The sequence below is a fragment of the Pygocentrus nattereri genome, chromosome 11 (genome assembly GCF_015220715.1).
Source record: "Pygocentrus nattereri isolate fPygNat1 chromosome 11, fPygNat1.pri, whole genome shotgun sequence".
Taxonomy (NCBI): domain Eukaryota; kingdom Metazoa; phylum Chordata; class Actinopteri; order Characiformes; family Serrasalmidae; genus Pygocentrus; species Pygocentrus nattereri.
In genome coordinates, this window is record NC_051221.1 from 34,543,410 (window position 1) to 34,557,391 (window position 13,982).

Sequence of the window (13,982 nt, forward strand, 5' to 3'; positions counted from 1 at the left end):
ATACTACCACCATCATGTCACTGCAGTGCTGAGTATGATCCACCACCCAGGTAATATCTGCTCTGTAGTGGTCCTGACCATTGAGGAACTGTATAAGAAATTACACAGAGAAACAGATGGACTGCAGTCTGTGATTGCAGAACTTTATTTCATGCACCTATATGTTAAGCAGAGCTAATAAAATGCAAAATGAATGTGGATACAAGGAAGTGTACATAATCAAGTGGCCGGTTGGTGTATAGTTCCTCGTACTAGTCTGTAAAGAACTCATCTGCACACGGTGCAGTGTTAATTCATGGGACATAAGCTGAGCCTGCTGAGGTATCTACATGACTGCTAGATATATCTGATATAAATATAAGCCCAGAAGGTGATGGATGAGAGATGTGTTCTGCCTTTTGATGTGTGTGCTCACTCTTAGTTAGCCTGGAAAGCTTAGGTTCACACAGCCCAGTAAGCAAGTCAGCCTACTGAATGGCCACCACAGCACTTTGCTGTAGAACAAGCATTTATTTGAAGAAATTCATGAAAAGTATAAAATCATACATTATCTTGACATAGTCTGAAATCGTGGCATATAATTGTACTTGAAAAACATAAGTATCTTATACAAAATACAATTATTGTACATTCTGGAACTCACACCTTCTCCACCAGCTTAATGTTTAATAAGCTTTTAAAGAGATTTATTGTGAGCTAATTTAACCCCCAGAATTGCTATAGTTACATTAATAATTACATTATTTGTTATATAATCATTGATATTATATTTAATAAGTTCAAAAGACCTCTTTTTTCCATTTGTTTCAATGTCAAAAACAAACAAAAATGTTATTTTTCTTGCTAGCTTAAGTCATATCAGTATGTTGGCTGCAGTTGGTTAAAAACTCTAACAAGGTAGTATCCAGTGGTGGTAACCATAATAACAGATAAAAATGAGCCAATCAAAATTGTTCATTAATCTTCATTTCAACTTCATTTCAATCTTCATCTTCAAGTTCAACAAATTGACAAAAGAAATTGTACTTCTTGCCTTTAAAGAATTCAGTGGAGTAAGTGGGTATATGCATAAGCTTATCATCAGAAAACTGTCTATTGAAACAGCCCAGTAAACAAATGTCAGTGTATGGCATACATGTGTGTGTATACACTGACTACACCACTGCTTGTTAAGTTAAGTGATACTTTTTTAATTCCACAATCAGGGAAATTCCACCTCCGCATTTAACCCATCCATGAAGTGAAACACATACACACTAGTAAATAAACACACAAGGGGGCAGTGAGCATGCTTGCCCGGAGCGGTGAGCAGCCCTATCCACGGCACCCAGGGAGCAGTTGGGGGTTAGGTGTCTTGCTCAAGGACACCTCAGTCATGGACTGTCAGCACTGGGGATGGAACCGGAAACCTTCCGGTCACAGGGCCAGTTCCCTAACTTCCAGCCCACGACTGCCCCAATTGTACTTGTATATTACGTGAGACATTAGACTCTGTAGTTTCAACCAAACTTCTTCTTGTTTCAATAATCTATGAGTGAGGAAATAATTAAAACAAAATACAACAAGAGGGGATCTTGGGGGAAAGCTAACAAGCACTCTGCAGCTATAATTAAGACCAGCTTAAATTAGACCAGCCCTTATAGGTCTAAGCATTTATTGTCCCAGAGGTGTGAGACAGACATGCAGAGAGATTTCAATAGCTCGCTCTCCTCAGTGTTACACTCCAGGTCTGCCTTTTCCTCCAGTTTATTTTAAGCCCTCATGCATTGCCGATGACGACATGGCTCTGGCCACGAACACAAGAGTCACTGTGAGCCCCAGCTCCCACCAAACCCTGCCCAAAGACCCCACTACAGCCCCCACTCCCTCAGCCTTTCACAGCACCCTGTGAGGCACTGCCTTCTCTTTATGGTTCAGCTATATTTATCCAGACTGCTCTTGCATGTATGGGGCTGCCAAAAGCCTCTCCTTTTCCACTGCTCGATTGTGCCTCTGGGGAGCAACTGTGCAAACTTCCCAAAACACTTTAGCCCATGATGCAGATTTAACGTGGGACAAGAGAAAGCGCTAGCGCTGACACGCAGGCATGCTAACAGCTGTGCTTAGCTCCCAGTGGAAAGCACTCTTTTCGTCCTCCACTTTCTCTCCTGCTGCCAAACCAGATCATGCTTTAGTCACGGGAGAGCGGGGATAGATTCCCATTTAGACTGGTCAAAGAAGCATCTCTAATTGGGATAAAGTACTGAATATTTTTTGTGTGAGAAAGGAAAATGAGAAGGGTTTCATGACCTTAGTCAACCTTCTACAGTACAGATGTTAGGCTGTGTGTGTGGGTATCTGTCTTGGCGATATGATTGCAGGAAAAACCTTTTATTTGTTCTTTAGACTTTAACCTTTGAAGGCTAATGCAAGAAAGTGTCTCTGTTACCTCTGTTAATAATGTGATTTTTCAGCACTGTTGTTGATCTGTAAACAACATGATCTAATCCAAACATTAATTTAGTTTCTCACACTCTCGGCCTTCTGAGCAAAAAACTGAAAAAAAAAAAGGAATCTGTCACAAGTCAGTCACATTTTTTCATTACTCTGATTAAACAAAAAATGAATAATCTCTTACTGATCTAAATTGCAGTCTGAATTGCCTCTTTTATATGGTGATAGAAAACATGGCAGCACACAGAAAGAGCTAAATCTACATGCTGACGTGTTTCACTGTAGCCAGTGTGGACACGCAACCACGATAATTCCTCTGGCGACAGAGTTAAATGGGTTTAAGGGCCCGTTGTCAAAGAATGAATAGCTGGAAAGATGTACGGTTGGACAGGATTAAAAATATTCTTCACACTCCCACTACTCATTTACAAATATGTTTTTTTCCATTCTTTGCTTTTAACCCCTTTCCATTCCAGGCTTAGGTACATACTAAGGCTTATTATTCATCAAATACAAGGACTTCAATGCAAACTAATGGAGCCTTTCTTAGGTTATAGAAGTGTGTAATAAAACCCACTGGTGGGATTAAGACATCTTAAGACTGTAGAGCTTAAAGCTGACGACAGATCAATAACTGGTGTTGTAACTGCTCTATTTAAAATATTGTAGCATCCTGCTACTGCTCCTGCGCTGCCATAGAGGCTCATGTGAGTTGGGTGCTTCCCATAAAAGAGACATTTAATATTGGTTATATTGTTGTCTGTTAGTTTAAAGATATGTCATCTGTGTTTTAATGTGTCTGGGGCTGTGGGTGTTTTGTGTTGGGGATTGGTCACCACATGCTACAGTACCGACAGAGTTTATTTCAAAATAAAGCTACCGTCTCAAATAAAACCGATCCGCAGCCACTTTCTAGGCTGTTACCAAGCAACCAGCACAGCCATGTCTCAGGCTGTTCCATGTGATTGCTGGCAGGCTGGAACGCCCTACAACAAATCATGGTGAGGATCAGCGTTGTGGGCGATGGCCCAGTTTCTTTATAAGCAGAAAGGAAAGCGTTCCTCTTTCAGGAAAGCCTTGTGATGTTCTCTTATTCCTTCTGCTGTCTCCTGATGGTGAGTCAGTGCTTGTCCTCCTCTGAGGGATTCCACCACCAGCAGCACACAGTGCAGCTGTATTACTCACCAACACATGAGCTACTCCAGACCTATCATCCTAATCTAATTACAATCACAGTTAGACGGGAGCGGTGTCACAGCACAGCATGAAACTGAATTATCAACAAACCAAGGCCAAACAGCTGACAGTGCTGCACAGTTTAATCTGATTATACAACCTCAGTGTTGTTTACTCATCTATTTTAGATGATAGAACTGCCAGTCTTCCTTTTCAAAGGAATGCACCATCATCTAAGATGCCACTTCTGGGCCCACAGTCTTTGCGCACTTCATCACAATGTTTTGCTGAACGTACACTGAGAATTCCAATTAATATGGTTGAACCTTTGCAAAAAAGGAAGCCTTATCTGTTAAGAAGGCAAGTTTTTCCATGTAAATAGAGGAAACAGAAGTATGTACAGAAAACATGAGCTTGTTCATTGCAAGGAGGAACTCTAAAAAAAAAGAGGAACTTTAAATTAAATTAGTCTATTTGAATGCTGGAGAGCGTCATGTTGAACTTTGAACATGTTGCTTTAGCTGTCTAGTCATGCATTAACATCAGCAACAGTTACAAAACTGGTACACTGCAGTGTAGAGGCATTTATGGGTAAATAAATCTCTTTTTTTCCAAATCTTGTGACATCGAATTATTGAAGATATGGAACAATATTTTTGCTTTATACTTTTGTGAAACTAAGGATTCAAAATGTACCACCTCTGAGCAGTAGCATGGCCAGAGTAAGCCCAGCTTTCAACTTGAGGGTGCCACCTAGAATTTATTAGAATAGAGACATCACTATTGCGAGGATGACAACCACCTGCCAATCAATCAGTAATATTACTCTGCAGCTGTAGGAATGAGTACAGCTTAGCTACCTTTTCACCATCTCCACCTAAAAAGCTAAAGCTGTGTTTACATGTTGGCAGACCAATGGTGGCCTGCAGCCATGTAAAAGTCGCCATGGTTGTAGTGTGCACCTCATCGGCTTCCAAGCTGGCTGACCTAGGCTGGCCCAGGCCCTGCTGTAGCTGCTTCTTAGAGCAAATCACACACATACTATTTAAATCAAGTAGGAGTCAATAATTCTGAGGTTATTATTAACCTCAACACCATATATCTAAAATAGGCACTTAGCATCAATCTCATTTCTCAAATTTCATCTTTTAATTAGCACTGTAACTATATGTTGAGGCCTCTTCTACAGGACTAATACTGCTTCCCCACTTCTGCAGCAGGCAGCTCTTCTCTTTGAGTATCTTTAGCATTGGGTATGAGTTTGTAGTGGACTGTGGTGTGATTGTAACAGGGGTGCCCAGATTTTTTGTCTGGGTGTACAAGCCAAAACTTGTGGTGGGCTGAGGGTGAAACAACATAAAAATAAAGAAGGCAGGACACTTTGGGCAACCCTGATCTTTTACTGTAAGAGTTGTTTTGATCGATGCGTTGAACTCCCAATAATTGGACATTCTTGGAGATTAAACCTAGGCTTGTACTAAACAGCAATGCCACAGGTGTTTCACCATTAAAAATCCTATTTAGTCCAGAGAAACTGGTCATAAGGGTATGTGCACACTATCATCTTCACCTTCCCATTGGTTATTTCCATTCTGCCCCATAAGGAGAGAACAGTTATCAGTGCACAACAAGCTTGCTATTACAATCATCAGGGTGGTTTTAGGTATGAACACAGACCAGCATGGAGGCAGCTGTGTGAAACTGTCCCTGAACAAGAAAATCTGGTGAGAGGGAGAAGCAAATAAAGATGGCAGTGATACTGAACATACATTCTGGAAAGACTGAATTGAGGAAGGAGCCACACTGACACCTGCTCCAGTTCTTGTATGCAGTTTAACAACCAAACCTATTTGCATTTGAGTCACTTGTAGCCTCCCGCTTCCTACAGCATGACTGAATATGGTTGTCATTCTTGCGTTCCCAGCTGTGCTGTTTGTGAACTCGACTGTGCTTAGCTCTAAAATCAGTCCTGACAGGCGTGTTTAGTCTGAGTATAAACGTAGTCTCCGAATGCCACACCCAATGTCTGTCTCTCTCTCACTGTGACCCATCCAGCAGTGTTCCTCAAAGCATGTGAGAAAAGCCTGAAAGAGCTTTCAGTGACACAGCTATAGAACATGAGTGGCTCCACACATCTGCGTCTGCATTATTTCCAGTTTAGTAAAGAATCCTCCCTCCCTCTGCCTCTCTCGTTCTCCCTTTCTGATCTCTGTGCAGCATTCCCTCAGAAGGGAAACTCTCCTCATGACTGTTTCCAATGAGGGCCATTAAAAATGGATGCCCTGGGATAAAAAGTGCAACACAGTAGTTTTTCAGTTTCAAAGTAAATAAACAGAGAGGAAGAAAACTGAAGAGATTCTTTTTTTTCCTTCATCTTTTTTATGAGAGAACAACTTGCGCAACAGCCACACCCATATCCCAAATAGCAACTGACCTACAAGAGATTGCGTGAGATGCAGCCTCATGAAGTATAACTCATTAAGGTTAATATTTGATCTCAGGGTCACTAGGGGTTAGACCAGTACACCCTGACATATAACCCTGTCCAGAAAAGGTCCAAGTTATGCATGGATCTTTGTGGGTGTTGTGACCAAAATAAGGGCTGTGTTTGGATTTGAGTTAAGGTGTGCATCTGTGTGTTTGTGTGTGTGTGTGTGTGTGTATAAGGACCAGGGGCTTATTTAAAATCTCCCACATAAATATAATCTGATCTGTTTTGACAGTGAGCTTGCTCAAAGACTGCTCATGCCATGTCACATCTATATCCAGAAAGTACCCCCGAGTACAGCGTAAAACATCATTCTTTCTCTCTCTCTCTCTCTCTCTCTCTCTCTCTGTCTCTCTCTCTCTCTCTGTCTCTAGGATTGGTGGAATGGTGCACCAATAAACAACAATTCAACAAAAAATCAAATTTGCAGTGTTTCATTTATCCAAGACATGTTGGGTGTCTGGAACTGTGAAGCTAATTAGTTAACAATTGACGGAAGCTTGTACCTCCAAAAGGCTACCTAAAGGTTTAGACATAATGAACACTTTTATTTAGTAAGTTTAAACGTCATGTAACAAGGAAGAATTCAATAAGTGCTTATAAAAATCAGTAGAACGATCTGAGGATGATGTGCGACTTAAACCTGTAGCACCAAAAATACACCAACTTGAGGAGAGGGCTGTGATAATGTGAAACCGTTTAGAGCTGATCTATCAGCTCAGTTTATCACACTGAACAGTTAAATGGATTTCTTGAAGATTGCATTGGAAACCATTTATGCTTCCATCAAATTACGCTACGGCTTGCTGTTCACATGAGCCAAAGCTGCTGAAGCTCCACTCTACTGAGTTCCTCCTCCTGCTTTTCCCCAAATGTGGTCAATAATTTGAGCAAGATTAGTTTTACCAGAGGAGGTCTGATAATGTAATAAATTTGTGATTTGCCTGGCCGATTCCTACAAAATAAAGAATCTGTGTAATTTCCCAGATTACTGCAAATACCCCAGATCAAAACATCATTGCACAGATGTTTATCTCAGCATTATGTGAAAGGCACAACACTTCTGAACAATAGCATGTTGTGCAGCTAACTGGTCTATAGACTATATACAATAGGCCAGTACAGTGGGTTCATTTAACTTATCAAACACTGCCCAATAAGACAGAAAATGCACTGCGTTTTCATACCAAAAATGGTATGGATTTCAGAGGGCTTGTCATGAATTTAATGATTAAGGGTCAAATCAAGCCCCATTTTAGCTGATAGCCTTTTCTTCAGGTGAAAGAAAAGTACAATTAAAGGGGAGCACCATTTTCTAGGAAGCTTCTTATTTGCCAGCTTCAAATTTTCTCATCCTACCTGAAATGGTCCAGCAGTAACTTCGAACAAGAAGCAGACAAATAGGAAGCCAACATCAGCCACATCCATTTTACTGTACTGAGATGTCAATTTGAGCAGGACTATTATTACTGTAGAGCTGACGAGGTATAGGAGGGAATTATTACTTAGCAGACATGAAAAACTATAGACATGGCAGACACGCTGGAACGAAATCACAGAGTGAATCGGTAATCACTCAAATTACAGCACATCCCTGGTGATACTAATCCTGTGCAGTCTAAAGTTGACTTCTTAACTAGCACTGTGCAACTGCATTCCTACTTCATCTCACACTTGCATCAAACTGTGTTGTGTTGTTCAGTCTCAAATAGACTCACTTATGTGGTTACTGACACTGTATGATATTCTGTTATATATAAAATTGTACAAAGCTACAGCCAAAATTCAAGCTTTGAGATTGATTCTGCTACTGTTTTTAAGCTATGCTCTTCACTTTTTTATGCATTTCACTTTTTATGGATACAGGATGTCATACAGTGTCAGAATCATATGATACGTTGGCACAAACTTATATTAATTATGTTACAAATTGTGTGAATTAGATTTTTTTTTTTATGCCAACCTTTTTGTTGCTTTAAGTTTACAATGATGGGGATAGAACTGAAACCTTCACTTTCCTCCTGTCTACATGGAAGCATCAGGTGCTGAAATTTCATTTCAAGCCTTTTTGGCATTCCTGAGACCTGGTATGATACAAACAGTTCATTTTCAAATTCACACACAATTAATACCTGTGTAGAGAAGTGTGAAGCTCTGAATCCAACATACTGCTCTAAAACAGTAAAGTGAAAACAGTCTAATTACTCAGTTATTAATTATTCATTATACAGTAGCTACTATGAATTGTTCGATCACTGGTATGAATTTACTAAGGAAGGTATGTAGAGTTGAAAGTAAGGTGAAGCCTTTTTGAGCTTAAGGGCTTACGTGTAGCACTACTCACATCAGTGCAGTTATTTTATGCAGATTTATTTGAATCAGTATTGGCACAGCTTTAACATTTCCTCTCTTGGATGCACACACCTGTGATGTAACTGGATGCTCTTTATCATTTCAGCACGAATGCTCAAGCAATTGTGTAAGATATGCTTTAACTTTTGCCTAAAAGAAATGAGTCTACAGCCTTTATCAATTCATGAGCAGCACAAGGGAGCATGTGGTGTGTGATTAGCAAAGATAAATGTTTGGCAGTATGTGTGACTGGTCCCAGCCTTCTGTTCAGCAGGATTGTGTGTTTTTATTCAATCTGTGTGTGTGTGTGTGTGTGTGTGTGTGTGTGTGTTCACATTAACTTGCCCCATTCCTACTCAGTCCTTTTGATGAATACTGAGATGAACAGACTAATCTGGCCAATTTCCAAATGCAAATATTTTGTTTATTAATCCAATGTGCAGAGTTCTACCAACACTATTTACCCTGCCAGCTACACACTGAACTCTCTTTCTCTCTCTCTCTCTCTCTCTCTCTCTCTCTCTCTCTCTCTCTCTCACTTTCTCTCTTTCACACACTCCTTGTATAGCCTCAAAAACCCATCTGCTGAAGACCTGTTTGTGTGGAGTGTTTCTACGGTGACGTTAGCAGAGGGAGAACTGAGAGGAGACCGAATCGTTGTTCCGTTGTGCAGAGTTATTCATCGTGGAGAACTGAGCTGTTGCTTGCAGGTTACTTTCTGTGTATACTATACAGTATAGTCACCATGAAAGCATACTACAGGAGATATAAACACATTCAGCTTGCATATGAATTTTCATCACAGTTCAAAAAGACTCATTCTGTCAGACGACAAACAAGCAAAGGAAAAGAGCTTATTTGACCTTCAAACTGAAAATATACACAGATACCACCCAGAAACTACCCATTTATGTAGTCCAAACAGCCATTCAATTCAAAATGAACAAACATAAATTTCCCAAACTGGAGATTAAAAAAAATGTAAGATTATATAAAGAGTAACCAGGACTCCTAAGAACCATACAGGGCAACACATTCATCAGATAAACAGAATTTAAAGCTTTCATCTTTGCAAGCTCCACTCTCACATAACATCTGAAAAAATGCGCTGTATGTAGGTTATTCGGACCATGAGAAACAGAAAATACAACCAACTTTTAAGACTGAGCTTTGAAGGTGTGGAAAAATATCCCTGCAGATTTCTTTGAAAAACTCAACACGGGTCTCCTGAAAAGAATGTAAGCTGTAACAAATGCAAAGAGTGAACACAATAAATTAAAAAATGAAATTACATTTAATTGTTGAGGAAAACTCAGTGTAATTTTGTTAAATACACATTTTCTTCTTTTTTCCTAATGCTGAAAAATGAATAACTTGTCATCAGTGGCTGTTTTGACTGGAAAAGAAACAAATGAAGATTGGCCTTTTACTTTTCCACAGGACTGTATCAACATAGTCCACACACTGTACTTGGTTAAATGGAAATGCCTGGCTTAATTACATCAAGCATATCCAATGATCCATTTTTATTCTATAGCTACATTCATCACATGTTAAACTCAGTGTCCTCAGTAACTGCTGGTAGTAGATTGAAGATTGAGTTGCACTGCTGTACAGACGTCTGGCCTGCAGCTTCTGTGACTCTGCAGACGGACACACCCTTGATGTCTCTGTTTAATCTGGCTACACATATCAAGGCTGAGTTAAAGTGTAGAGTTCACACTCACACACACTGCCTGTGTAGGTGGTGCTTATTTGGTAGTGCAGTAAGGAGATATAAACAGTTGAGAGGAAGTGAGGTCATTGAGAAGCATTTGAGGTGATTTATGAAGCGTTCTATAGCTCAGAGCCGGTCAAAATTCTCACACATGCACACATAGACAATGGAGAGATATCTGAGCTACGCAAACAACAGACTTATTATTATTTACATATTAATCTTGAGATTTATCATTCAGTAACAACTGTCCTTGCTCTGCACACAAATGCGTTCCTTAATAGCAACTGTTGCTAGGTTGGTCAAGCTTTAAAGAGCATTGGAAAATTCCAGTTCATCCTGTTGAAAAACTGTAGCATGCAACTCTGGGCCAGACATACAGGCTACAATGCACCTGAAATGAATTGATCTTATAAGACTGCAGCTTTTGTCTTGCCAATGCTCATAGCCCCGCCCACTAAATGCTTGCCTTTGAGGTGCTATGGTAAAAAATGAAAATTGTGGAAATAATAGAGCCATTGACATGCTTCAGATGTGATTCTGATGGTAAACGTGTCTGCTACAGTTGTTAAAAGAAGTCTCTCAACATGTCTTTTGAGACCCTCACGCTAAGTTATGCCAGGGTTTAAAAGACTGAAAATCGATACAAAATAGGCCCCCACTGGTTTCTCGAACCTTGATCAATGTAATCAGCCACACACAGTATCTCACAAAAGTGAGTACACCCCTCACAATTCTGCAAATATCTTATTATATCTTTTCATGGGACAACACCCTGGAAATGGAATTTGGATATATCTTAAAGTCGCTCTGTTCCAATTGTTTTTGAACACTTTTCTTATGTCACCATCATATAAATATGCTAGACAGTCTAGCTTATCAACCTTAGCAGCCTCCTGGACTACCATGGCAATTACCTAGCAACACTTTAGCAACCATCTGGGATAGCATAGCAACAGCCTAGCAACACCATAGCAACCACTTGGGATAGCATAGCAAAGGCCTAGGAACACCTTAGCAACCACCTGGGATACCAACCACCTAACAACCACTAAGTTACGCCATAAAAACAAGCTTAAATACCACAAAGACCTTGTAGCAAGTACACAAAAACACTCAACAGTGTTTTGCATATGCTTTAACTTTTGAAGCATTATCAGTTGTCTTTGTTACACCTTAGTTCATTTGTAAAAGTTCATTCACTAATTTTCTCTCATTATATCATTTCAAATGATTCTGGTTTTGATTAGCTCTACAAAATAATCCATATAATATTTGACTTGTGCAGATATGAGAACAAGGAATTTGAGTACAGGTCTGCATGTGGTTTAGGAATTAGAACATTATATTAGTCATTTGAGGTAGACTGACAGCACTTACTGACCTCTTGTCGGGAGTTAGCATGGTTTGTATTGTTGTCTTTACCCCTCAGTGAAAGTGAAATCAAAGTTAAGGAATAGGACTCAATCAGACACCTGAATGGGTCTCATTAAGATGACAGTGGAGTCTCCCTCTCCCTCTGCTGTAGACTTTCTCTGAGCGCTTTGATCCGCTGCCACTCTAATGATCCAAAGCCTGACATCAGATCTCAATAAAGGCCTCTTTAATACCCATTTAACTTCCCTTTTAATTAACACGCAGAGCTGAGAGTGGCTGTGAAGATGTGAGGGAGAGGCAGAAACAAAAGCGCTACAGCAGCTGTGGACGGCTGAGAGCGGCTCGTGCCAGAGTGAATTGTGTGTACTGATCTGTGCTCCTCAAAGCCTCTCTTAATTCTGCCTGGACGCTCCCGCTCAGAGCTGCTGGCCACGGCGGAGTTCCCACCCCAATCTACCGGATACCAAAACCCCTACACATACATACACACCATACACACACGCGCTCAAACGGCTGGGCGGAAACATGTTTAATGGAGGGGAGGGACAGAGAGAATGAATAGCACTGTGGAAGCATTGTACACTGGCTACCTCTTTTTTTCTTTGTCCCTCTTTTTTCCTCCTTCTCTCTCTCTCTCTCACTCTCTTTCCTTTCCTTTTTCTCCTTCTTGCTCTCTTTTCCTCCACCCTCACCCTCTTCTCTTTCTTTCTGTCTCTCCCTCCCTTTCACCTTTTTTTCCCTTCTCCCTTTTTCTTCACCCCTTTTCCCGCCCTTTTTCCTTCTCCCTCTCCTTTTTCTTTCCTTTTTCACCCTCCCTCATTCCCCCTCTCTCCTTCTTTCCCTCCTTTCCTTCCTCTCTTTCTATGTTCTGCTCCTTCTCTCTCTCTCTCTCCCTCTGCTTCCCCTCCTCATGATCCCCTCTCTATCTCTGCTTTCCTTCTCTCTTTATTTCTCTCTGCCCCCCTCTCTCTCTGAAGGCTGAATGTAAGGGTGAATGCTGACTGAGTCTTACTTCTGCCACCTCTCTCACATTAACTCCACCTCTAACAGTAAAATCTTACTCACCTACACGTCACACACACCAGTCAAATGCCCACCCAAAAAGCCCACCTAAGACTCATTACAAACCACTCATTGGCAGCTTGTTTTTCAACTTTGCATAATTGCATATTTCATTTCTTCACCATCATCACCACATAACTTACTTACTAGTTTCATAATAGTTACTGAATAATTGTCATGGAGTTTAAAGGGTTAATCTGGAGTAAGAACACTTGACTCAATGCATCTCAATAAGCAGTTTCAGTTTAAGATTAGTTTCATAGTAGCTATTTAACAGAATTTCTACTATAATCTCAGAAAAAAAGGCACTGAACTGTCACTGGGGTGGGATGTCTTCAGTGTATTTAGTTAGGGAGCATAATTGTACCGTATTTCATAACAATCACTGTTTTTAAGTAACAATGCCTCCATGCAGCTTATCTTGACTATGTTTCTACTGTGGTTCTATTTTAAAACATCTCAAATATTGATCTCTGCCCAAGGAAAGTGAACGCAGTGTACTCGTAAAGCATATTGAAGTTGCACGATTGGACCTTAATGACCATTCTTGTATGTTTAAGTGTACCTTAATGAATGAAATATAGCTGTACAATAACTATTTATTTGACACTGTAGCTACTAAATAGTGAGCCATAAGATGAATCACTGAATAATAAGCCTGGAGTTTAAGTGTGTAAGTGATGATGCTGACATTTCATACAGCTTTACCATCACATTCACACACACGCGTGCAGCCTCCTGTCTGTACTCCATTCATACTTCACATGACTCAGCCGCCTCACACAGCCACGCTTTTAAAGGTCAGACTGTACAGATGTGACTTATTCAGCACAAAGCAATGACACTGAGAAAAGTTTGCAAACTTTCTCAGTGCAGTTTCAGCCTGAGCTCAGCGTCATCTATGCAGCTCTAAGTAAAGGTTATTTCTGGACTGTGGGCTAGTTTAGCTCTCTTACCTCCGTGGCTTGTCTGGGGCAAGCAGAGCAGGGGCAGTAGAGCACACACAAGCAGCCGCAGCGCTCTCATGTTGTCCATGCAGTCCCAGTCTCAGTGTCTAGCTCTCCATTCACAGAGCTCACCCGCGTTTACAGATCCGACCGTCTGCTCAGGGTGTTCTCATGGAGGGGGCGGATCAGCCAGGCCCCAAAATGACACCCTGTACCCCCCCAAAACTGTCCAGAGGGTCCACCCACCGCCCCTACTGCACACACCCCTCACACACACAGCCCTGCCCTGCAATGCCCCTGGAGAAGGAGCTGACCAACTTTTTCCTTTTTTTCTCTCTCTTCTGTCTCTCTCTGTCTCTCTCTCTCTCTCTCTCTCTCTCTCTCTCTCTCAGAAGAGTCAAAATGTCCTCATAAAAAAATCTCATCTCCA

General features: G+C 40.8%; 1 protein-coding gene across 1 annotated transcript in view; it reads right to left on the reverse strand.

The window, feature by feature from the left end:
- The window catches only part of cspg4 (chondroitin sulfate proteoglycan 4), a 66,916-nt gene extending 53,200 nt beyond the window's left edge, over nt 1–13,716 (reverse strand). Inside the window, exon 1 of the mRNA XM_017714971.2 lies at nt 13,562–13,716. Coding sequence (XP_017570460.2) covers nt 13,562–13,640 — 79 coding nt within the window. The 5' untranslated portion in view covers nt 13,641–13,716. The remainder of the gene's footprint in view (nt 1–13,561) is intronic.
- Between the last annotated feature and the right edge of the window lie 266 nt (nt 13,717–13,982).